Source organism: Equus quagga, chromosome 4 (genome assembly GCF_021613505.1).
Source record: "Equus quagga isolate Etosha38 chromosome 4, UCLA_HA_Equagga_1.0, whole genome shotgun sequence".
Classification (NCBI taxonomy): domain Eukaryota; kingdom Metazoa; phylum Chordata; class Mammalia; order Perissodactyla; family Equidae; genus Equus; species Equus quagga.
Genome location: NC_060270.1, coordinates 134,693,736 through 134,720,875, shown reverse-complemented (window position 1 = coordinate 134,720,875; position 27,140 = coordinate 134,693,736). Strand labels below are relative to the sequence as shown.

General features: G+C 38.0%; 1 protein-coding gene across 4 annotated transcripts in view; it reads left to right on the top strand.

Moving 5' to 3' along the window:
• LOC124238618 (DNA-binding protein SATB2-like) overlaps positions 1–27,140 on the top strand; it is a 182,111-nt gene that overhangs the window by 90,121 nt on the left and 64,850 nt on the right. For all 4 annotated transcript variants that reach the window (XM_046659789.1, XM_046659787.1, XM_046659785.1 and 1 more), the window contains one exon: positions 18,098–18,570. In XM_046659789.1, the coding sequence (XP_046515745.1) occupies positions 18,098–18,570 (473 nt within the window). The remainder of the gene's footprint in view (positions 1–18,097; positions 18,571–27,140) is intronic.

Genomic DNA, 27,140 nt, shown 5'->3' with positions numbered 1-27,140 from the left:
TATGAATAGATGTCGCTGTGGGAGTTCCTGTCTGTCGGAATCCATTTCTCATGAGAAAGGAATGATTTTGTTTGTAAAATTCCTGTTTTGTCTATCCATTTTCAAAATGAGAAAAAGAAGTGATGAATTTCAAATCTGGAAATTAGTAGCAGCAAAACCAGAATTCTACCTTAGGATCTTCCTGAGAGCCCAGCAGTCAGAGCTGCATGGCCGTCCTTACCTCCCTCCACCTCCTCCTGCCCCGCCTCCACCCCAAAGTCTCCAATTTACGGGTACCATGGCTGGTATTCAGGATGGAAGACAATCTCAAGCTAACTGACTGATGTCCCAAACTAAATGCAGCCTGCGTTGTTAAATATGTTTCCTATTATCTGCTAATGTCTGTTTTAATAAAACAGTGGGAACTAAATGGTTGCTTCTTAATCAAAACCATGATTTCCTAAACATAAGCTATGTGATTCTGTTACAAATTGCCACATATAGATCTCCTAGGTCAAATTTTTTTTTCTCTTCTCATAGAAATAAATAAACAGTAAAATAATTATATACTCTGAAAGATCAAAGTAAATATGTCTAAAACCTGGCAAAAATAAAAGTCTACTGGGAGATTTAAAAAAAAGATCAGATTGCAAATTCTATAGTTAATGCTTAAATAAATATGAGAAAAATGAACAATCAATAATTTGATATCATTTAAAACAGATGTAAAAACTATATACAAATGGAATTGTCTACGTTTTGAAATAAACATTTTAATGTAGATTTTTTGAATTTGTTGTTAGGATAGCTAAACTATTTACACTTATTCTTTAAAAAGTCCTAAGTTGGTTTGGCTTAGCATGTTAACTTTTTTCCCCTGGTGATCACAGGAAAGCACAGTCTGTTTACCTTTTTCCTTTAATTTCAAAGACAATCATGGTTGACGCACACATATCTGAGTGAACATTAGTGTTAATTCAGGATAGATGGGGAGACAGAGGTTGGATAGCAGGTTAAAACCTGAGCCTGCTCCCCAGGAGCTCTGATATGGAAGGAAATGGAGTGGTGGCTGGGGTAGGTTGGTTTCTTCAGCATTTTTCATTGCTGTTCATCTCATACCGTAATTGCTTCTGGCCTAGATTTTACAATGTGGAGCTCCTAAGCTCCCAAGTATAAAAAGCGGACGTTTTGTGTAAAAACGAAAGAAAGAAGTGACCATATTAAAAGTTGTTTAATGTGTATGAGTTTTAATGTTGGACACAAGGATAATCCCAACAGACCTAGAAACGTTCGTGCTATTGCAAAATTATTTTCAAGAATTCTTGGGATTATGTGGGATTTACCCCATCACTTTTTCTTTCATAAATTCTGCACATCTTAATAAGACACTTATTTTTTTAACCTAACTCTTCTTTTGTATTAACTCTATTTAGACTTAAACTTGCCCCATCATTTTTCTGAAACTAAGTGGCAATTATGTATGCACTAGCACTAGGAATCATACTCTCTCTTCAGTCTACTTCTACGGGGGTCTTAAAAGAAGAAGAAAGAGCCTTAACAAGGAAGGGCTCATATATTTCAAATATTTCCTAATTGAAAATTAATAAGTCAAAAGAAAGTGACTTTATATCTGAAGTGTCTTTCATCTGGCACCAAAAGCAAAAAACTATCCTCTCTGGTCAGGTCAATCTCAAGTATTTAATATGTCACATGAATTAAAGGGTCATTGAAAGTTTATACAAATACTAATGAATATCATAAAGTTATTTGTGTCATAAAGTAATACCACTAGAATGAATGGACCTAAGCAAACCCCACATTTTGGCCAGAAAGCAAAATGATCCTCATCACTTTCCTTTTCTCAATCATTGCTCAAAAACCCCCTGATTGCTAGTCGTCTTAATTTTATTTGTTTATTTGAGTTTATTTTGCAAAATATTAAAAAGCTGGGAGAAATAAGAATTTTAAAAACCAGTGTTACTTCCCCAAGCCTGGTTTATTCTAGTAATCAGTATTTTATCTGACCCTGTCTGATCTAGTCTTGCAAGATCAAACGTCCGGGCCAGCAAGCAGACAGTAAACAAAGCCCGTGAAGAGTTTCAGTAAACACAAAGATTAGATGTTGAATGAAAATTAAACTCCTTGAACTAGTCCTCTGTACTAAAGTGGTTAAGTGGGTTGTGATTAAAAGAAATAAGTAATTATGATCATTATAGCTGAAATGATATAATGTTACCACATTTAAAGCACCTCTTGTACCCAAAATTGATTGTGTCATTTACAAAGTGGTGCCTCGGAGTTGAATAGAGAGAGAGATCAATGTTTCCCGACCTGGGCCCATCAGGCGGCCCTTGCGTAGCTGTGGTGCTATCGGTGGTCGGGACAACGCTTTCATCAACTGCCGGCACTGCTGCCTCTGCTGTTGTTTAACTCTGAGGAGGTAAGAGGAGGTTACTTTTGTCTACCTTGTCCTTCCGAGTCATGAAAGACGTTTGCTTTCAGCCTTGGAGCTGAATGAAGGTGCTTGGCGAGGAAGTTTGCCCTCTGCCTGTATTGTACCTTGCTTAAAGTAATACCAGCCTCAAATTCTTGAACTTGATGTAAATATTGGATTCATGGAAATAGAAACATTACTTCCACAACCAACCACTTTCCATCTTACTGGTTTTCCAACATTTGGGAGAGCTTTGTGCGTTTTCACGGTGACTGTCACTGATGTGTGTGCATTCATTGACCACCTTACTCGACCTGGCCTTCCCATCAGAAGCTTATTGGTGCTGTCGGCAACTGGAAGAATGGTGCGTGGGGAGTGAGCAATGCCTTGGACCCTAAACTCAGACATGGGCTCATTCCTTACTTGGATCTTAAGAAGCTCATTCTGGCTGTACTGGTAGCTGCTCCTTTAGCCTGAATGTGTTTATTCATAAATGTTTAAAGAAGGAAAAACAATCATTTGTCAACAATGTGGTTTGTAGATTAAAAGAAACAAACTTGCTATCTGCTTGTATTTATACGATTTATAAGCCATTTTAAATGCTTGTTAAAAAAGAATGGAAAAGGAAAAAGGATCTGCTTTCCTAACTCCTTCTTTTCCTCTGCCTCCATCCATCACATTTACTTATTATTTGAAAGAAGTGTAAGACACAGTTCCTGGTTCCAAAAAGCCTATGCTCTGTATGAAATAATTAATAATATAACATATATTTTGTCATTCAAATATAAATTTGAGCATCTACTTTTTATATCTGGCAGGATTCTAGGTGGGAGCCATTATATAGTCCCTCTTTGTGAGAAAATTACAGTCACAATTAAATAACTAATTGTAATTAAATAAATGTTTAGTCAATGCCTCTGTTACAGGCCATATTCAGTGCTAGAAGCAGCGAGAGACATCCAGACACACGTAAGATGTGGTTCCCACCTCTAGTTGTGTTGCCCTCAACCTAGCGAGGGAGGCAGCCCTGTAAGTATATTTGGCAAATATATAGCAGTGGCATAAACTATTGCAGTGGTAGCACAGAGAAAGATCCGTAAGTTCTACCTGTTGAGTGTCAGGTTTGCAGGGAGTAATTCGAGAAGACGTAGCACATGAGTTATGCCTTAACGAGAAGTAGAGTTTTGCAAGGAGAAAGAGAAAAAGAACATTTCAGGCAACTGCAAGTTCATGGGTATAGATGGAGAGGTGCAGAAGAGCAGGATGTGTTTAGAAAATTATGAGTGGTTGTCCAGTATGTCTAAATGCTGTGCATTTATTGTGGTACAATAATAGAACAGATGCCCCGATCTCTACAATTTCTGATTGGTGAAAAGCATGGCTAGGTGTGGAGTTGATGGTGGCACCAAACATTGGTGAATGAGCAGAAATATTTTGGACCTGGCTGTGGGGAGCGTTTGTGTTATAACAATGAAAAATAACATTGGGAAGGGAGTGACCACACCTTAGGGAACTCTGAAAGGCCAGTTGAGGCATTTTGAGAATCATTGAAGGTTTTTCAGCAAAGGAGTGAAATCATGAAAATGGTGGTTTAAAAAAAAATCCTCTAGAACCCATCTAAAACTGTGTATGGATGTGAGTGTGTGCAAGGCAGGAGAGGAGGCAGCTGGGAGGAAAAGGGGCAGTGCGTATACCCTGGAGGAAGTAGGCAAAATAGAATCTAGTGCATTAATATATGGAGGTGAAGACAGTGAGGGAGGTGGGGCCTTGGCTTTTGGTGGCAGCAGCGAGAAAGAGAAGTGATCAATGCAATACGGGTGTGGGAAAGAGAGAAATCAAAGTAGAATCCAAGCTTAAGTGACTCTTGGTGATTTTGACAGAAACAGGACAATATAAATTGAGAGGAATTTGCTGATACTTCAGTGAGAGTTGGTGAACTAGGTAGAACTATCCATTGGGCCATTCACAATGTGGAGCCAGCTTACCAATAGACAGAACTGGAGAAGAGATTTTGCAGCCAAGTTTTTGGACATGAGAGTTAAAATGACACCAAAGGAGTTTTCTCTAAACGAGAGAGAGTGAGAACAGGCGGGGATTGGAAACTTTGAGAGGAAAAGGGCCATGGGTTGAGAAGGTGTGATTAGGAAGAAAGGGAGGTTTCATGGCAGCCAAGGGAAGATGGGTTATTAGTGGAGAAATGTCATCAAGGGTGCCAGGAGGAGGAGAAGGAGAGGAGGTAATTGGAGGCTCTTAGCTTTGGAACAAAGGGGACTGTAACGACATTGGAGGGAGCTATTTCCCTGTAATGTGAGAACAAAGGGAACCTATATGCATCCAGGAAGGCAAAGAGGATGGCAGATACAGACTTAGTGAGGAAAAGATCTAAAAGCAGCATTAGGGTTAAGTGTAACACACTCTCCCCACCCACCTCCTAATACTCAGGACAAAGAGGATGGAGCCAGTGGAGGTCAAAGGCTCTGAAGAGGAAGAGGGGTGATAAGCAAGAGCTTGCAAACTAGGAAGGGATGAGATCTAAGGCACAGAGGATGCTTTGCCTTTGAAAGAAGTTGAAATAGTTGTGTCTTCTTCAGAACCTGGAGGAAAGGAAAGGAGATGGATAAGGAGACAAGTTTTAGAGATGAGGTGTGTGATAAGGAATGAGGGAGCTCATGCTATGTGGTGGCAGTGGGGGTAGGTGGGGGTGTTGTGATTATCTAGCTGTGAAGGAGAGCATGGTTGGGATGGGGGCTTGGTGAGGAGAACACCTGAAAAAGGTTCTGGACCAACCATGTTTGGGAAAATCATGGAGAAGTAGGCGGTTGAACTGAGGTGACATAGCTAAGGATTTGTAGTGGTTCAGGTCTCTTTAATTCTTAGCATTTCCTTACAGTGTGCTTTAGATTTCCTATAGTTTCAGATTTCCATTTTCCTTCCCAGAACCAAAATTAAAAACTCAAAAACAAACATAGATCTGGTGGTGGCTGATGAAGAATCTACAAGAGTTGCAAAAAGAGAACATACATTTTGTATGTACACCAGGAAATGTCCAGCTTATTTAAAGTCTGGTATGATTGTGGTGACATTCTCTTATTTGGGGGAAACCAGCAGGTTAAAATCAGAGAATTCTCTTGGTTTCTTGATCAATGAAATAAAAATTATTATTTGTTTTTCCTCAGATGATTTACAGTGTTATAAGCTAGAAAGTACTTAAGTTTGTCAGGGGCTTGAAGCTCTTAAGTAGAGCACTGTGTAAGCACTCTAACATGACAGTTGAGTACTATAACATGAGCACCAACAAGACAATTGCCAATAGGAGACAGTAGTTTACGTATTTGCCTGACTGATGGAAGGCCTTCATTTTACCCTTTGTAAGAATTTGAGATTATCTGACCTTGGAGTCCTGAACTCCTCAGGGAATGGCCATGGATCTAGAAAGATCTGGGGTACAAGTTAGGCTATGAGTTCTACCATCGGGGCTTTCAAGTTGTCACCTGAGTTCCGTGTTCCATAGTAATTTTGATTCTTGAATCATCTTCCTACTAGGCCAGAAGGTCCTTGAAAGCACGTCTGGGGCCCTCATCCATTTTGTGCCCTCCTCAGAGCCCTGTGCGCATAGGACCTTGAGTGTTGTAGATGCTTAGTAAATATTAATAGCATTGAACTTAACCTAGATGAACTTGTTTGAACATAGGCGCTTACAACAGTTTTATTTTTGCACATATTATATTGCAACTAATTTTATATGCCGATGTCTCAATTGAGAGAAAAAAGAAAACAGAAAATCTCCGCTTGTTTAATTCATATTACAAATGTCCTTAGCAAATTAGTAATCAGTTAGAATCATTCTCTTCTTCTATTAATTAGTTATTGAGCTAAAGATTAGCAATAGCTAGTCAATTCCACTGAAAGAGACAGTAGCACCTTTATTAAGTAGAAATTAGGAACCATTTATGTAGCCTAAGAAAAGCATGTCTTTGAGATTTTTCCAGCTAGTTTGTTGAGTATTTTCCTTTAAAAAAGGCCTAAGATGTTTAAGTCCCATAAAATCAGAGAGAATTGCCAGTGGAAAAGAATGAATTATGGGTTGTTTCCTTAACTTTTCTTCAATAGGTTAATTAATTAATTAATACACATTGATTGCCAACGGGCAAAGGTAGAATGTTCTCAAACAGTAATGTTAAATTTCTGAAATGTGATTTTTTTTCTATCGTGAGCTGAATTCACCTCTGAAATTATAACTTTAGATTAAAATAAAGAATAAAACTAGAGATATTATTAGATATAAGTAGCTTTCACCTATACAGAAAGTTATGGAATACTTGAAATGATCAGTGATGTCAAGTCTGATAAAGCGTTGTTGGAAACCAGAAGGGACCATAGCGTTCAGATGCCTAGGTGGAGACTGCAGTAGGGTAAAGGTGGATAACACTCACTTTTTCCATGGAACATAACGGGTCCTATGAGCTTTTATTGTCAAAATGCAGAGGTGTCGAGATTCAAGTTGCTTTATGGTAAATATATATGTTTTTATGGATCTTAATATGATGGAAAAAGGAAGTTGATAATAAGGGGAAAATACACCTAAGAAACTCAGTACTATGGTATTATCACGATGCCGGCTGGTCCACTGAGCTTACGGGGCTGGAAGCGTTTTCCTTCCAAGCCTTGTTTTATTAGGAGTTAACAGGTTGGCTCGAATATCTTGCTCTAGGCAGAGACTTTGCAAGCAAGTTCTCAACGCAGAGACAGATTCTCTTTAACAAATTGAAAGAAAAAAATCTTTAGGTTTCATAGTCCTAAAAGACTTAGCTTTTCTTTTTTTTCCTTTTGCCCTTCAGCCCTTTCAGGCTCCTAATATTTTCTTTAATTATATTTAGTGAACTCTTCTGGTAATAGTTTTTTTTTCCAATGGTGTGGGATTTATATCTGATATATATGGAATATTAGCTTTAGCTCTTGAAATCATCTGTCTGTGTTTGTGTTAACAGAAAGTGGTTTTTATATAACAAATTGACTTTGTACCTACAGTTATTGACTAGGAGGGAATAAGTCAGAAGTATTTTCAGTGATTGGGCATATTTAATATCGGCAGATGGGATGCTGTCCTGGTTTGTCGAGGAAATTCGTGTTATGTTTACATTTTAAAAAATTTAACTTAGTGAAAGACTTTGGGTAGACAGTAAGGTTTTTAATGTTAATGTGTAGTGTTAATGAATAGCCCAGATCAGAGGGAGGAGTCAAAATAATTACCAGGTTGAACCATATGAAACTGCTGTTTTTGTAGGTCAAAATTGTTGTATATCACAATCATATATGTTCAATCATATATAGTCAATCATATATGAATTTGTTGTGATTGCCCAAGATTGTCAGGTTATTACCATGTTATGTGAATGTGCATACCCCACTTATTTCTTGTTGGTTGCCTGTTTCAAAGAAACTCTTCATATTTACAGAGTTTATAAAAAGTACTTGCAAAAGCTCTCACTTGTGTGATTCACGTCTTTCATCAGTCAGGTGGGAATCCATGCTAATGACGTTCATTTTGGGACAAAGCATTTTCGGACACAAGAAAAATACAAGAATGGGGGGATTCATTAAAATAAATATAATGAGTGTGAGGTTGTTTTACAGATACCCAGAATGAATTGCTAGCAAATGGCAAAATAGGAATTAAAAGGATCTATGTTTTATCATCAAATAGAAATGCATTTTAAAGCATAGGCAGATGTTCAGGCCCATCTATGTGTACCAAACAGTTAAATAGTCTGAAGCAAATCTGTAGGTGGAGTTTTTTGAAGCCAATATTATTCAGTACTGTATCTCTAGGGCCTGGCATCCTTCCTGGCACATAATAGTTGACTAATAAATATTCAAAGTAATTTAAAGAAGTAAACAAATGTAAATAATCCTGTTTTACTGATTAGCTAATCCAATTGTTGAAGAATCCATGATTTCATCAATTTTTAGAGCTGACCAGCTTTTTCGGTCTGTCACCTCAGGAAGCTTTGCAGGGCATGTAGTGGAGGCATCAGCTTGAGCCCTCGCCATTCAGATAACTCATCTCTCCATCACGTTGCCCCTGCATGGACATGCCTCATGCGTGCGTGCACACACCCCCAAATAGAAAGCAGGACTTCTCTGTAGGAAGGTTGATTAGTCCTGACTCAAAGCCTAAAATTAGTAGTAACTACCTGCCCCGGATTGGGCAGTGTAGCATAAGCAGTGGAACAAAGGCTGTAAGATCCTGAAGATATAGGTTTGAATTCTGATTCTTCCTTTAATAGGTTTGTGACATTATTTTTCTGAGCTTCAGCTTCTTCTTCAGTAAAGTGGGCATAATAATATCTATTCATACAATTGTTGTGGGAATTAAATGACAGTGATGTGTACAGGGTGTAGTCCACTGCCCCAGCTACTATATCACTAGTCGGGTTGATGTTACCTGTGATGCCAACGCGTTTTAAAAGAGGTATATTACCAATACAGACATGAAAATTTCTGTACTTATAATAAAGATGTTTTTCTCTAAAGGGAATCCATTAGAAAGTACTTGTGAAACATTCAGGCCCTGAGAACTTGACTTTGATCTATGCAGAGAAAGAGGAAAAATCCTGGTTTTTACCAGCTATGTGGTTTGTTTATTATGCATGTGAGGTTAGAGCCAGCAGCCCTAATCGTTTTGAATATTCCTAAATATTTATCTACATTTGGACATCAGTTTGACCTTGAACTAGTTATCTGCCTTCTCTGATATTAAACAGGGTCGTTGTGTTTAAAATTGGGCTCCAGGCTTTTGGGGCTAGCTAGGGGTAGGGAAGCAAGGAAGTTGTTGGGGGAGATTTGGAAAGCCAGGGCAATGAGATGCTCGAGCATATCTTTTCTGTATCTCAAAGATTCGGGTACGTATTAGAAATTGTCTATTTGATTGACGGTTTTTCTGCTGAGAGTGCCAAAGGCAGGCCTATGTGTTACCTTTCTAGGACCACTTCCAGAGAACTTTCTGAGGCTGACGGACTCACAGAGAAATTCTGCCATCCTTTTCTTTCTCTTTTTATTTGGCTTATATTCTTCTATCCAAGGTTTCCAGGAGAGGTTCTGGGGAATACTAGAGTGTTATCTTATTAAGGAATCCATTAGCACTCATTCATGCTAATCTGTTTACATTGCATAAGCATTTTAAAGGTTTAAGGAAAAATCCATAGGCCAGAAATTCCAGAAATTTCTCAGGGCAAAGCCTTTTACCCATTGCTTTGCTTTCCACTCATTATAACTATGGACAAACCCCAGGGGTTATTTCACAAAAGCAAGTGTGTTAAGGTTTGCATTGAAACACTAGATTTAGAGTTCTGGAAAAATGATCAGTCTTTTCAAGTGGTATTGATAGATAAACTCGCAAGAGCAAGACTAGAACTACTGCTGTTGCCGCTGCACATGTAAACTACTGTTATTGTGAACACGTCAACTACTGTTATTGCTCCAATGGGGAGTTTCCTAATGAGGGATGCCGTAGGAAAGTCTTAAATTCTTGCCAAAGAGTCAAAAAGCAGAAGCAAGTATTCTGAGAAAGGAAATCCTTTTGAAAATCCTAGCAGCAATACTCTTTAAGATGCTATTGGGTAAGTAACCTGGAAGGTTGCCTTAAAACCAGTTTGTAGGCAATCCCAAGATCACCCAGTTAGTCAGAACTCAGACCGTAAAAATCCCATGTGTTCTTTCTGCCTCTCCTGTGCCATCTTGCTCTGATTGCCAGGTATCTGTGCCAATCAGACGCTTCTCCTTTTGCTCATAAATCTTCCTCAGAAAGTATACTTTGGGGCACTTAGTCACAGGAGTATATTTTGAGCACTGAAATTTTACTGAGTTTACTTTCCATATCATCTATAGCAAATAGCCATAATAACAATAATGAAATCTAACTGAGGGAAGCACTAAAATGAAGAGGAAAAATTATTGGTGTTTGTTGTTTTAAGTTAGGACATGCCTCCTCATTCCCTGGAAAAAAGAAGCAAGCTATTAAACATCTCCTTTTTTAAAATACTGTAGGATACTTTCCTTCTTTCTTTTGGTTGATGTAAAAGTAAAGTATACACTTAAAGAAAGCATATTTTATTCGTTAAGGATTTTTTTCACTTTTTATTCATAATAATTTTTGAAACTTAAAACTGAATTTGTGTAGCATTCTTGTGAATTTAATTGCAAGAGTTATGAGATTATGTCATTTTATTTCCCAAATATTCTTCTGCCTTCTAATTTGAAGGTCAGAATATGAACTAGTAAGCCTTATTTGGAAAAACTGAATAACAGCATATTCCTGCATAGACCAGGAGGCATGCAATTCTATATTGATAATGAATTCTTTTAAACTGCACAGATTTATTTTAAAAAGTGATATGATATAACGTGGCATAGTTAATTGAACCAAAAGAAAAGAGTGTCATTCCTTAGATGACCTTTGGGAAATAGCAGACATTGATCTGAATGTCCTAATAAGAAATTTTGAAATGGGAGCCTAATCTGTTAATCATAATTATATAGATATTTTCTGAAATTTACAGTAGCACTTTCACAAAGATCTTCGCATAGATACTGAACATCTAAATTTTACTGTTAGAATTCTGAGATAATAATATTTTCCCTATGGCAAGACTGAGGTCCAGGGAGTCTCCAACTTGCTCAAGGAAGCCCCACAGCTAATAAGAGGCAGAACGTCAATTTGAATGCAGTCATGGGTCAGCTTAACAAAGAGGACAAATTCTGAGAAATGCGTCATTAGGTGATTTTGTCATCATGCAAACATCATAGCGTGCACTTACACAAACCTACGTGGGGTCTCCTACTACACACCTGTGCTCTATGGTACTAATCTTATGGCACCACCATTATATATGTGATCCATCGTTGACTGCAACGTTGTTATGCGGCACATGACTGTACAGCTTTCTAATACCAGGTCCAATCAGTGCTTCTTCGATATAACATGTTCATCAACAAAAACTAAAGATGTATCGTAGAGAAAATTTTAAAAAATGCTTAGGTACATTTATAATATACATTATAATATACATTCATAGGAAGATTGAATCCTTAATGTTGTTAGGCATAAGAGAGAAAAAAACAGAATAGAACAGTTCTAAGTGTCTGGAACATTCTCAAAAGACATCAACATAAAAGCAAAGACAGTATAGAACAGTGATAAACTTCAGCATAAAGAATCACCCCGCAGCTATAAATACCTGGTGTAATCTCAAAAGACAATTAATAAAAGCAAGATGATATAGACAATTCTAAAACGTTAGTGTACCTAAGACTCGTTGGAATTTTAGTGTACATAGGAACTCTTAAGAGATTCTGATATGGAGAAATTTGTCTTTCTAACAGTCTTCCAGGTGATATGGATATTGATGGTCCAAGGACCATACTTTGAGTATTTCTGACATAAACACAGACCTGAAGTGTACCGTGTATGTCCAGCCATCTCTATCTGTACCCGTGCACACACGCACACAGACAAGGTGAATATGATAGCAATGGTAAATACTGCACAGTGCCAGGGACTGTTGACATATAATAACTCATTTAATCTGTGCAATAATCCTTCATGGAGCGCGTAATTATTGGCCCACATTAAATATATGAGGAAACTAAGGCACCGGGAAGGGAAGTAACCTACCCAAGGTCACACATCTACCACGTGACAGAGCTGAGATTGAAACGCCAGCAGTCTGGCTTAGAAATCTCTCCTTGCAACAAGTATACTGTACGTCTTTCCCAACAGTTGAAAAGCTATTTACCCAAATTGCAGTAAAGAAATGACAATACAAAAACTAGGCACCAGTTAGGAATATAAGACAAGATTTATATATATATATTTGGGTATTGAAAATGTTCTTGCAACCACCTAATATATATATCTCAAGAATTTGCGATTATTAAAATAAATACTTGACTTTCTGAATGTGGTAAAATTGCTTGAGATAAAATGAGATTTTTGAACCAAGTATCTTTTCATTGTAATCCAGATAAATCCCTGGGGAGGAATGTAGCCTTCCCATCTGTGAAGAGCCCACCACAGCCACCGGTCATGGGCATTGAATAGCTAATGGTCCTGGGGTGCTCTTGGTTAGAACATCAGCTCTCTGAACTTGGGGAGGCTTCAGGGGCCTCTGGAATTCTAACACAGGCCTGCAAAGGCCTCTCCTACTTTGGAGTTAAATGGAATCCCAGAAGCTCAGAAGCTGGTTAGCTAATGGTTTTCCATTCCTTGCAGTTTTTTTCACGGAGGCTGGTACATTGTGATGCATTCTGATGTTATTATTATAAGACTGGCAGGAGAAAAAATGAAAAAGTTTTTCAAATTTGGCGAAATCCATTCAAACCATTACTGAAACCATACCCTGCCTTGGTCAGTGGAGGTGCAGCCTGTTGATGAGCATTTGATTTTTTCTTTTTTAAAGGTTGGCACCTGAGCTAACATCTGTTGCCAATCTTCCTTTTTCCTTTTCCTTTTTCTTCTTCTCCCCAAAGCCCCCCAGTACATAGTTGTATATTCTAGTTGTGAGTGCCTCTGGTTGTGTTGTGTGGGACACTGCCTCAGTGTGGCCTGATGAGCGGTGCAGTGTCCACGCCCAGGATCCGAACCGGTGAAATCCTGGGCCGCTGAAGCAGAGTGCGGGAACTGAACCACTCAGCCATGGGGCTGGCCCCAAGCATTTGATTTTTAAGCATTCTTAAAGTCAGGATGAGGATTTTTTTTTTCTTCCTTCATTCTTGGGAGTAGATAAGTTGGCTTTTACTGGTAGAGATGTCAGGGACTGAAAAACATTAACAAAGATTTTTTGCTTGACCAAACTTAAGTCAGGCTCCTGAACCTTCTCCTAGGCCCATCTATTCACTTACTTGTAAAATCCAGTTTTAGCAAGAACCCTGCTAAGTCAGTTTAACCAGACCCCCAGTCTCAATATCTGATCACCCGCGATATCTGATCGGGTTCCTCATCGTCCACCTCCCCCAGGTGATGTCTGAGTGCCCTGGTCTGTCTTCAGCAAAGAATCCTGTTAGGTCGGTTTAGCCAGAATCCCCCTAGCTCCTGATGTTTCCTCTTAGTAATTTTCCACCCACTGTCCGCCCTGCTCCTTGGCTATAAATTCCCACTTGCCTGTGCTGTATTCAGAGTTGAGCCCCGTCTCTCTCCCCCACTATAAAACCCCATTGCAATGGCCCTTATACCTATTGTGAAGGTCCTGGATAAGGTCTGCCTTACTTCCTTTAACAAGTGTTGTTGAATATTTTTTTTTCTTTAACAACATAAGGAGTGTCTGTAGTCTCATAGGCAAAATTTTGAGATTGGCAGCCCATGGGCAGGATCTGTTTTGCAGAAATGTTTTGTTTGGTGTTTATTGTGTTTTGAAAATGGAATTAGTTGCCAACACTTAAAACTTATGAGCTATCATGTAATAATCCAGATTTTTCATTTTCTTGAAAAAAAAAATGTGAAGAAATATAGTACGAGAAACACAAAAACTAGTTGCTTCCTTAGGACTGGGCAGGCTTTCCCTCACCCCCAGCACCTCTGCGGCAGCTTCTCTGCCTGGATGTGTGGGCATTTGTACCTGCAGTGCCTTCACTGGGGTTTACTAAGGAGTTGGAGCTTCCTGGTGTCACCACGTGTCTCTAAGTGTACCTCCACAGTCACTGTTCTTAACGCTATGAATTTATAAGGATCTAGGAACTCGTAAGAAAAGGGAGAATTCTTATGTATAATCGTAAAGGAATATTGGCTGGCATTATTCGGATTCTTACTCTCCCATCTCATATAGGTTTCACGGAGCTCTGACATTTGTGCTTAATTGTGTGCATGATTACAACTAGATCTGTGAATGGAGTGTATTTTTTATTAATGACATGATTTAGATATATCTCAAGAAAGTAAATCACTCAAATGTAATTAAATCACTAAAAAATGAAAATACTGAAATTTTGGAAAATTAGCTTTATGGCCAAAGAATGCATGCTGTAAGAGGATGATTCTATGTTTTTTAAAGTAGAAAAAAATAGATAAAACTTTTGCTTCTTGAGTACCTGAAAACGTAATTTAATCTTTGAATTTGTCTTTATTTTGGCTGAATTAAAAAGCGAATAAAGAAACAAAAGTGAACCAAGTGTCCACCTGAGACCAAATATTTCTGCCTATAAAACATGGCTTGACTCTGGAAACAGTCCATGGTCATTTTACTTCTTCTTGCAATAAGGAAATTATAATAGTAATTCCTGTTCTGTGGAAACTGTTAGATTACCTTATTTGAAGGCTCTTAACCATTTGCTTGGTTTGATTTCAAGATTGTGTACCTTAAAGTTTAACTAATACAATGACTGAAAAATGTTTGCATTTAGAAGATGAGATTAAATTTGTTCACCTTGAACCTTATGAAGGAAAGGTGAATACACACTAAATGAATTACATTGAAAGGATTAAGCTAGAAATTGAACCCCTTAAAGAAATTTGAGGTAAACTTTTGACTTATTTGGGGGTTCATAGGAAAGTTAAGCAATCATTCAGCTTTTTAAAAAGCAGGAAAAAGTACTGTATATGTCTGAACTTAAGGTGATCCCAAGAAATAGGTGTTTACCTATTTTCCCAATGATAAGTTTTAAATGTATAAAACCTTTAGACATATAGATAAAATGGTCAAATATCTGCTTAGATTTTTAATATATTTACTTCCATGTATGTATTTTAAAATTTCACAAATTATTAATTTAGAAATATGACTTTTCCCCACCCTTACAGTTCACTGATTGATTTTGTTCAAATTCTTCACGTGTGATTTGGCACTGGTATCTTTGTCATTACTAAATCCTCTGTTTTGAGTCATTTCACCCAGTTTTCCAGCACACATCATGTCTCCTAAATTTTTTTGAGACTCGGTACTTTTTTTTCTTATTGAAGTATAGTTGCCATACAATATTGTATTAGTTTCATTTACACATCACAATGATTTGATGTTTATATACATTACAAAATGATCACCCTGATAAGACTAGTAGCCGTCTGTCACATTCAAAGTTCGTACAGTATTGTTGACTGTATTCCCTATGCTTTATGTTACATCCCCATGACTTATTGATTTTATGGCTGGAAGTTTGTACTTCTTAATCCCCTTCACCTATTTCGTCTTTCCCCCAGCGTCTCCCCTCTGGAGACTACCAATTAGTTCTCTGTATCTATCAGTCTGTTTCTCTTTTGTTTTGTTTGATTGTTTGTTTTGATTTTTTACATTCCACTTATAAGTGAAATCATATGATAATCTTCTTTCTTTGTCTTTACTTATTTCACTTAGCATAATGTGCTTTAGATTCATTCCTGTTGCAAATGGCAGGAGTTCATTCTTTTTTATGGCTGAGTAATATTTCATTGTGTATATCTACCGCATCTTCTTTATCCATTCATCTACCAGTGGACACTTTAGGTTGACTTCATATCTTGGCTGTTGTATATAATACTGCAATAAACATAGGGATGCATGTGTCTTTTCAAATTACTGTTTTAGTTTTCTTCAGATAAATACCCAGAAGTGGAATTGCTGGATCATATGATAGTTCTGTTTTTGAGGAACCCCTATACTGTTTTCCATAGTGTTTGCACCAATTTACATTCCCACCAACAGTGCATGAGAGTTGCCTTTTCTCCACATCCTCACCAACACCAACACTTGTTATTTGTTATCTTTTTGATAATAGCCATTCTGACAGGTGTGAGATGGTACTTCATTGTGGTTTTGATTTGCATTTCCCTGATGATTAGTGATGCTGAGCATCTTTTCATGTGTCTCCTGGCCATCTCTTTGTCTTCTTTGGAAAGAAGTCTGTTCAGGTCCTCTGCCCATTTTAAATTGGGTTGTTCGTTTTTTTGATATTGAATTGTATGAGTTCTGTATATATTTTGGATATTAACCCCTTATCAGATGTATTATTTGCAAATATATTTTCCCTTTAAGTAGGTTGCCTTTTTGTTTAGTGGATTTTGTTTTTTTTCTGTGCAAAAGCCTGATTTCAACTATACTGCAAAGCTATAGTAGTTAAAACAGTATGGTATGGGCACAAAAACAGATGCATAGATCAGTGGGACAGAATAGGAAGCCCAGAAATAAACCCACACATATATGGTCAATTAATCTATGAAAAAGGAGGCAAAAATACACAATGGAAAAAGAGCAGTCTCTTTAATAAGTGGTATTGGGAAAACTGGACAAGTTCATGCAAAACAATGAAATTGGAGCACTTTCTCAGACCATATACAAAAATCAACTCAAAATGGATTAAAGACTTAAATATAAGACCTGAAACTATAAAACACCTAGAAGAGAACCATAGGTAGTAACGTCTTGGACATCGGTCTTAGCAATACTTTTTTGGATACGTCTCCTCAGGCAAGGGCAACAAAAACAAAAATACACAAATGAGACAGTACTTTTTTGATTCAAATATGGTTCTGTCAATGTAAAGTATATGCAAAACTACAAACACTATTTCCATAATGGGGAGCAATTATTTTAACATTTGTCCTATGGATGCGTTCTTTTGATCTCCAGCACGTAACCTCCCAAAGTAGTGCTCTTTAAAGTTATCTTAATAAGGTTTTGCATAATCATATCGAACATTTACAATTGTAAGAAATAATTACTAAATTTGTTTGGAACTTTTGTTTTAAAAAACAGATTTTTTTAGATTATCTCTATAAGTATTTAAAACTAGTAATGATGGAAGTTGTTTCAGCCTAATGTGTTTTCTCCAAACAAGCCTTTGTTTTATACGGTAAAGTAATACAAAGATTTAGGTGAAGATTTGACTATGAAGTGACTCCTTCTTTCCTGAGAAATATTCTTGGGGGAAGAAAAAAATCTGCCTCATGTTTGAACATATAGGATATTCACTTTCTTTTTCCTCTCCCTTTCAGGGTTATTCCTTCAATCTTTGCTAGAATGCAATGGAATGTAATAAAGTAGATAACCTGGAGAGGGAGAGCATCTTATTTAATGGGAGGTCAAGGCAAATGTTACTGATTTTGTGAGCTTTTTTCTTATCCTGGTGTATATTACGATCATTAAAATATCCATTTCTTAAAGAAATGTTCTTATAAAGAAGAAAGCAAGTGAGTAGGTAAAAGGATATACTATGTGGTAGACATTTTCTATGAATGTTTCCATAGTTGTATAATAGTATTTATGTGAGGTTTTTATTAGCAGGTAGCAGTTAATTTGGCAGGAGATGTTGTCCTTGTCATTTCCTGATAACCGTGAACTACACCATTAACCACAAACTACAGAAGATGAGAACAGCTGGTGTTTTTATAGCAGAGGGTGATGAGGGAGATGATAGAGATTGGGAATATCAGAGGATTTAGAGTTTGTAATGGTTAGTGGTTTCTGTCTTGGCTATTCAATAAAATGCCTACTTTTAGGAATTTAAGAAGACTGAAGTGGCAAATAATTTTTGCTTTCATATCACCTATGAAAGAATCTATTATTGTAATATTTTACAAGATCATTTTATACTGAGGCTTCCAGCTAGGTGTGAAAAAATGTCTATGTCATTAATATACAAAAACCATGATAATTCAGTACTACATATATTAGCAACGAATTATACCAATAAAAATGAATTATCATTTTTATCTCTTAACAGTGGAAAGAGTGGAACGAGAAAACCTTTCAGACTATTGTGTTCTGGGCCAGCGTCCAATGCATTTACCAAATATGAACCAGCTGGCATCCCTGGGGAAAACCAACGAACAGTCTCCTCACAGCCAAATCCACCACAGTACTCCAATCCGAAACCAAGTGCCCGCATTACAGCCCATCATGAGCCCTGGTCTTCTTTCTCCCCAGCTTAGTCCACAACTTGTCAGGCAGCAAATAGCTATGGCCCATCTGATAAACCAACAGATTGCTGTTAGCCGGCTCCTGGCTCACCAGCATCCTCAAGCCATCAACCAGCAGTTCCTGAACCATCCGCCCATTCCCAGAGCAGTTAAGCCGGAGCCAACCAACTCTTCTGTGGAAGTCTCTCCAGATATCTACCAGCAAGTCAGAGACGAGCTGAAGAGGGCCAGCGTATCCCAAGCTGTCTTTGCAAGAGTAGCATTCAACCGCACACAGGTACAATTAGCGTTAAGCCTGATAATTGGTGGTTAAGAATAATACTAGGGACAGGATTGTGACACATATTAAATCCTTTTTATCTCTTAAGAAATTTTTATGGATCTCAGAGCACATAGAATTAGATTACTTAATAATCCTTAGTTCATGAAATACTATCACCATTGATCCATGCATGACCATAATTAATTAATTGAAAACCCACCACCCAACTCAAGACCCAAAATGTAACCAGTGACTTGGCTCTGTCCATGTGCTCCTCTCCTCTCTCATCTTCTCGATCTGCCTTACCCTAGATGTAACTTTGATCTTGAATTTTGTGGTTATCATTGCCTTGTTTTTTAAAAATTAGTTCTAAAACTATTTATTCATGCCCAATCTATTATTTACCTTGTTTTTGAACTTTATAAAAAGAGTATCATTATATGTCATAATTTCAATAATTTTTTTATATGCTCTTGAAAATATACATTATATTTAAGATATTGATAAAGTAGTAATAGATAGTTTACTTATACAGTCCTGTGCCGCGTAAAGACGTATGGTCAACGACGTTATGGTCAACAGCAAACCACGCATACAGTGGTGGTCCCTTAGGATTAGTACCTGTAGCCTAGTTGTGTAGTAGGCTATACAATCTAGGTTTGTGTATATACACTCTGATGCTAGCACAACGACAGAATCTCCTAGTGACACATTTCTTAGAATGTATCCCCGTTGTTAAGCAACGCATGGCTGTATCTTTATTTTTGTAGGGGAATTATATGCCAATATAATATTAAAGATAAAAGAATAAATTATTTATGTATGTCTTATTTTATTGAGGGCTGCTTATAAGTAAGACATTCTTTTCCACCAGTGGTTCTTAAACTTTAGCTGCATCAGAATCATCTAGAACACTGTTAAAACACAGATTGCTGAGCTTCATTCCAGAAGTTCTGATTCAGTAGGTCTGAGGTGGTGCCCAGAAATTGGTACTTCTAACAAGGTCCTGGGTGATGCTGATGCTGCTAGTCTGGGGGCCATACTTTGGGAACCATTAATCTAGCCTGTATATGAGTAACAAAAAAGTAAAAGTGCTAATCTCAACAAGCTAACAACCTAGTAGTGAAAAAAATGTACCTAGATAACTAAAGGTGTGAAGTAAGATGAATAGTGTAGGAGAGTGTAAGCAATTGTTGTAGTGGCTGTTCCTGAGGAGTCGGGGCTAAGGAATACTTATAGTAGAATGAATATGGTGAGTATTTAGGAAGACAGTGGGTTTAAGTTCAGCCACCCTACTATGTGCAAGTCAGGAAGCTAAGCTCTGTGCGGGTGCAAAGATGAAAACGATCGCGGGCCAGCACATATGTAAACAACTGACTTGAGTATTAGGTTGCTGGATAAATAAAATTTAACAGGCAAAGATGGAGAAGAAGGGTATTTTTGGCTAAAAGAATTCATGAGACAAGTGTTGAGTTAGAAAAATGCAGGAATAGCTGGTAGTTGACAGTAAAGCTAGATAATGAAACTTAGGGAGAGAAAAAGATCAAAAAAGTCTTAGGGACACTCTAAGAACTTTAAACTTTATTTAATAGGCGCTGGAAACCACTGAAGGTTTCATGTGGGAATATGCTTTGACCCAATAATCAGAATTGGATCTTAGGAATATTTTTCCCCCCTCATGATAGAAAGAAGATAGGAATATCATTTAGAAGGCTGCCGTAAATGTCCAGCTGAAATGTGTAGTAATTCTGAAGTAGGCTGGTGGCAGTGGAGTAGAGGGTACAGAGTCAAGAAGCATCGTGGAAGTAAAGTTGATGGAAAGTGCAACCAGCTGAATGGGCAGGGAGGAAGGGAGTAAAGATGATGCCTGTGACTGAGCATAAAGCTGCGATTATTCAGAGACTCACGGAGGATGCTGAAAGAAATGGTTGGAGTCAGGTTTAGTGATTATTCTGGATTGGGCTGTCTTGACTTTGAAGTGCTGGCAGATTTCTTAAGTGAAGATGTGCAGCACTCATTGGAAACAGGAGTTTGGTGCTAAGAAGAGTTGTCAAGGCTAGAGAAAGAAATTAGAAGTTTATTCACAGAGCCTGAGATTTAAAGATTTGGGGGATGATGGGGAGAAACCGTCACCACTGCTCCCACCAGGAAAAGAGACAGAAGAAATTGCAGGGAGATGGGGGCACGTGGAGATAGAAGAATAAGGAGATAGTAGTAAGGCCGTGGAGGACAGGGGCAGACTTGAGACTTGTCCATGTGTAGAAAGCGAAGACGTCTGGGAGGGAGACGCTCGAAACCATACCGTGAAATTTGGCAATTGGTTGGGAGAGATCTTTGGCAAACTTAGAGTATAATTTCATTAGAGTGGTGAACACAGGAGCCAGAATTTAGGAGTTAAGGAGTGATTAACTGGTGAGAATATAGAAGCAGGCGCTGCACATTACTCTTTCCAAAATTTGGTGTTGAAAGGGAGGCCAGAAATGGGTTGACTGTTTGAATGTGATAGCAAGTCAATTCACGATAGAAGGATTTGTGAGGTAGTTGGGGCCTCAGCTGAAGTTAAGCTAGTGATGGAACCAACCACTGTGGTTTGGGAACAGGCTTCAGCAGCGCTGGAACTGCAGGAGTGGGAGCAGGGAAGAAACACAGTGGGATTGTTTGAGGTTTGGTGCTGACAGATTAGGTATGGCAGGAGACCAAGAGGGGTGAAGTCTCTTGCTCCCTTGACTCTTAGCTAATTTATACATTCTATTATTGACAGAGTCTGTTTACATCATTTGAAAATGAGTTTGGAGGTTCACAGAGGTCTGCACGTGTTCTAGACATCACTCCACTGCTTTTCTCATGTGACTCAAAGTACTCAGGCAGTATTTGTGTGCCCACTTTATCTGGACTGGGGTTATGAAACGCTCTGGTCCTTTTGAGCAAGTCCATTCCATGCTATTGGAAAATGCAAAGTGGAAGGATGCATCTTTTAGTCTGTATTTTGCCGTGCTGTGTGTGTGTGTGTTCTTTCATCTATCATTCATGTGCATGAATAGGCATTTCATGGCTAGCCAACATTTTATTGCCTGGTTATATATATAGCTCCATTGGCTAAGAATAAAATTGAAAGCATGGTTGTATTACTTTGGATTTTAGAATCAAATACAGAATATATTTTATCCAAATAGCGTGACACATGAGAGAAGACTCACAATGAGGCTAGACAAAAGACAGACCGTGTTGGTGTGAGGGAACGCTCTGCCAAGGCTCTAGACTCCTGGAGGTCTGTCTTCTCCTGCACAATTCTTTTGTCTATTTTTATGGATTAATGACTTTTCTTTGGCATTGCCGTCTTTCAAGTGCCAAGTTATAAAACGTCTAATTGAAGCATGGAACACGTTTTATTATTTTCCTCCTGCCATTAAATTTGTAAGATGGCTACACCCAGAAAGAAACATTCACTTTCAATCAACATGAGCTTGAGTTCGTGGGCCAGCCTTGAGGATATCAAATGGAAACTGCATAGGAATGTATGAGTATTTCCTTTTAAAATTCTGCTTTTAATTTGGGAAAGCTTTTCATCCCTCTGGGATCATAACCTGTTGTGTATAAAGCCCAGCCTAATCAAGGTAGATGGTATTGACAGAATGACATAGTTTGAACTTAAGCCGGAGGTCAGCAGGCAGATTGTTTTTGCTGTATATACTGTAGTCACTAACAGCAAGGCTGGACAGCTGGGTTTCACCAGCAGCATTGTTAAATGGAAAATGTGGTGTACTATGCCCCATGAAACCAACCATGGATTTTCCAAATGTTGAGGCTTTTTTGAGTGGAATCAGACGTTTATGGGTTATATAATAATTTGCCAGCTATAATAAACAAATATAAATTAACTTTATGGATAATAACATAAATGCATGTTAATCTTTGGATAGAAAACAATCTCAACTTTTTTTTTTCCTCAAAGCAAATAGAATTAGAACCATTCTCTTTTTTTGAGGAAGATTAGCCCCGGGCTAACATCCGCTGCCAATCCTCCTCTTTTTGCAGAAGAAGATTGGCCCTGAGCTAACATCTGTGCCCATCTTCCTCTATTTCGTATGTGGGATGCCTACCACAGCATGGCTTGACAAGCGGTGCATAGGTCCATGCCTGGGATCTGAACTAGAGAACCCTGGGCCACCAAAGGGGAGCGTGGGAACTTAACCGCTGAGCCACCGGACCGGCCCTAGAACCATTCATTTCTCACAGACACCTAAGGCCAATATCAGTCTTATACTCAGTTGCTTTCCTGATATGTAGCATATTCTCAGTCCATTGAATATATTCCAAAAATAGTTCATGATCTCTATTATTCACTTATTATCAAATTCAATAAAAAGCACTTGACATATTTTGTCATGTTACAGTTTGTGTTCCTGTATTTGTACTTGATTGGACCAAGAACAAATCTAGCAATTTGTGTGTGTGTGTGTAAAACAGAATCACATGCACAACATTTGTCAATGAAGCTAGAGTTGTAAAAAAAAAAAGCCCATATCAGCCTAGTTTTTTGTGTTAAAGACTTCCAGATGAAAAACTCAAATTCATAATAAATAACATTTGAAAATGCCAGTTCTCCAAACAGAAACTATTAATTACCTTGTATATCTGATCCATTGGCACTATGTCATTTGGTGATGTTAAATAACATAATTAAGGGAATAGAGCTATTTTTCCAAGAGCTTACTTTTAATACATTTTTATTTTAATCACTATGTCTTTTAAAAACATAAAATGCATTTGTTTGATAAAATGATACCCTACCCACACTTCATGACGAGGTTGTAACTTCTACTGGAGTTAGAGATAGACAGTCTTTTGCCAATCTGGTCATCAATATTCAGTCAATCCTATAATACATTTCTAAGCATTTCTGTTACCTATTGTCATAAAGCGATGTGGTATTGTCAGTACACCAGGGGAAGCCAAGGCACAAGGCAGGTAACATGCCTGCTCTGCTTTTGATGCTCCACCCTGCCCCCTCCCCACCTCATGCTTTTACTTGTAAAATCTAGTATCTCCTGGTTGGCTTTTCATTCAAAGGACTTTCCTCAGGCTCCTGGGCTTGGCTTTGCTCACACTGACAGAGAGCTGGAAATGCTTCACTAATGTCTGTTAGCCCAGCTCCTTGCCTCCTGGAGTAGGGACAGCTCTGACGTGTGACTTCCACTCCAGAGCTTTCTCTGCAGGATAAGCTGAGGCTGGGGCTTTGCTTGGGTTTCTTCCCTTCCCTGTCCTGCTTCTCCCACTCCTTCACCAGTTTGCCCCGGAAGTACTTCCTTAATAAATCTTCATCTCAGGCTGTGCTTTTTATCCCAGGTTATCCATCAATGCTATTGCTAGCCTAGATGGCATTTGCTTATACCATGGGGTGGTAGTTTGAATAAAAGATCTCTTCAATTTTATGCCTACTCCCTTTACAAGTTTAAAGCAAGATGCTCTCATGGAAATAGTATAGAAATCTTTACTGTACTTCTTTCTTTAAAAATGCTACTATTGTTAATAAATCATAAGAAAGATGTTGTTAGAGGAATAGTATAGAATTCTACAAATTTTTTTACTGTATTATTGTCTTTTGAAAATATTATCACTATGCTTGTTTTAAAATGAGCCCCCTGAACTCAATGGTATGATATTGATATTGGCCAGATTTACTTGTGGATATTGAATGTGGGGAGAGAGAAAGAGAAAGGAAAGAGAGAGAGAGAATGAGACAAACAGACCTTGATTTGAGGCCCTATGAGGTCTCCCAAACTTGACTTCAATAGAAACCATCCTTACTGAGCCCCAACAGTGACTTACGTGGTTCTGGTGAGTTTCAGAGCAGCTTTGCTCCCTGGCCCTGGCTCTGTCAGTGAGGCAGATGGTATCTGGAGGAATAATAGTTTTGAGAAGTTAGAGAACCAGTGCTCTGTCAGGTTTTTGTTTTTTTGCATATATGTTTTCCCTTGCTTATATTCTGAATTTATTTAGTGTTAGCATACTTTTACTTACTTGGCCTATGGACGTGAAATAAGTTACTTGGCTATTTACTAAGTTTACTTCTTTGCGTTTTGACAGTTTGATTATGAATCCTAACCTGAAACGTTCTTTTGCCCCTTGTCACTTTATGGACTTAAAAAATTAATCAGAGGCATATGATAGTACGAAAAGGTTTCTCACGGTATTTTAAAAGACTTAATATTACCAAGGGATACTTGTGCAATGTCCACTGACCTATAATAAGCATGGTTTCATAAAATATGTACAGCGAATCTTCCTTAATAGATAAACTATTCTCTAATTTATTTAAAAATCCAATGACCTACATATTCATATGTTCAGAATCCCCCATTTACTAACATCCATTCTCCTCTGAGACCTTCCGTCTCAGCAAATCTGTTAAATGAAGTAGAGGAAGCTTTGATCCAAACTAGGCTAAATTCATTGGAACGGATGCCCTGCCAGGTATGAATGGGAGCATTAGAATGCCCAAAAAGGGAAATTAGGTGCGAGCCTTGTCCCTTCTCTGCACCACTGTCCCCTCACCTTATGGTGGGGTTCAGGAAACATTCTTAAACAAGGATCAGCAATAAGAAGTTTGGCTACATTCATTATTTATGTAGTATAGTTTTTTTTTCCATCTAGCAAATTATGCCATAACTCAGAAAGTTCATGTTCATTTTGTGTCTCAGGTAGCTCTCCTGAGCCAATTCTTAGCAACGTGTTCTCTGTGGAAGCACAGATGTGTTTTGCAAAACGTGCTATTCTTCTGTAACAGTAGGTCTCTAATTTGGTGTCTTTCTCCTTCTTCAGTTTTGACGAAAAAGAGTTACCCAGTTTGCAACCTTTTGTCGAAAGCCTTGCTTGAGAAAGCTGTTCATCCTGGTCTTGTCTGACAGAGAAGAGGATTCTAAAAATCCTTTGGGAACTCACTTGGTTGATTACTTTTTATTTTTTATGAGACTTTGCAAAAAAGTCTGCCGTTTACTCATGAAAGCCAAATCAGTTGAAGAAACTTAAGGCCAGGGTCATAAATATAATTTATGAAGTCACTCAGCAACTGGAGAATGTTTTCAACAGATTGGAAAATTAGATTGAATGATGTATCAGGAAAGTTGGCAGTAAGGTCAACAGCTAGAAATGTAAATGTCTTTGTGTGAAATGACATGGGTTTTGCTGTTATGCTTTTTTGGCACAGTGTTTATCATATATGCACACCCATATTATTAAGTTTAAAAATGTCTAAGGACTTGCTAAACATTATATTTTGAAGTGGTACAGTCAGGAAGAGATGTGTAGCAACAAAATGAAAACTTAACTGAAATATTTGGGAGTCCGAGCTTCAGTGTATTAGCAGTCAGTTTTTTGGGGCAGAAACTTCTCTTTTAAGTCCTTTGTTTGATTTATACATATGGTTAGCCAAAGACAGGCATGATTTAATTATACATACAATTTCTACTTGTAGAAAACTTGACCCCCAAGATATTCAGAATTCTTTTTCAGCCAACCTTTGGTCTCAGTTATCATTATTTCTCAGTATTCAACAGTGTTACAGGCACTCAGCAAGTCACACAGGAATAGAACACAATGTAAGTCCAGGGGTCTTGACTCCATGGTCCAGTGAGCTGGTTATAAAATGACAAGGAAATCTGTGAGAAAAAGGAAGTCCACCCACTGAAAGTTGGGCTATAAATATGAAATGCTGCAGATCAGGCATGATCATGTTATTGGGTTTTGAAGCAAATAATATATCCTCTTTTGATTTCAACATTAAATTAATAAAGTAGGAAAAGATGGCCCTGCTTGCTTCATAAAATAGGCATTCTTTCATTTCAGAATCACTGGCTTGAGTTCATAGATTTAAAGATTGTAATAATATTAATATCTCCCAGGATAGCAGTGTCTCAATGTTATTAGATGGCTTAAGGATGGTCCTTAAGATAGTGGTCTCACTTTAGCTCCTCCTGTACATAGAAAGACTATCATTAGTTAGCAACTTTTAGGCAATTTCAGCAAAAAAGCGTAGAGGAGATACTGGCTTTGTATATGCTCTGGGTAGAGAGAAGGTTGACTCAGCAGCTGTCAAACGTATATAACCCTCTCCCCGTTTCTAAAGCCACTTGAAATAGAAAATTTTATGTAAAAGAAAATATGGAGACTTTTACCCCCTTCTTCACAAAACTCATCCCAAAGAATCAGAGGAAACAAACATGGTAGCACACTGTTCTATCTATTCCTTTCATCCCTGGCCAGTGTCCTTAAAAATTAGCTACTGAACTAATTTTAGAAAATTCAGACTTCTCCCCTTTTACTAAAAAGATTGGCTTTTGGTGATGGTTTTATAAGCTTTTGTCGTTATTGTCTAACAAGGAATGATCAGCTCATGTCACACAGATAAGAGGACTCCATCCTCAGGAAGGGCTTTCTTTCCCCTCCAGTGCGTCTCAGTAGAGACCTGCGCTTTTAGCGTGAAGGCCTATGGCTTTATTGTCTGACTGTCTCCCCAAACCCTGGGTGATGTTTATATTTAAAGTAAAATTTTTTAATTTAAAAAAATTAAAAAGTAAAGGAGACAT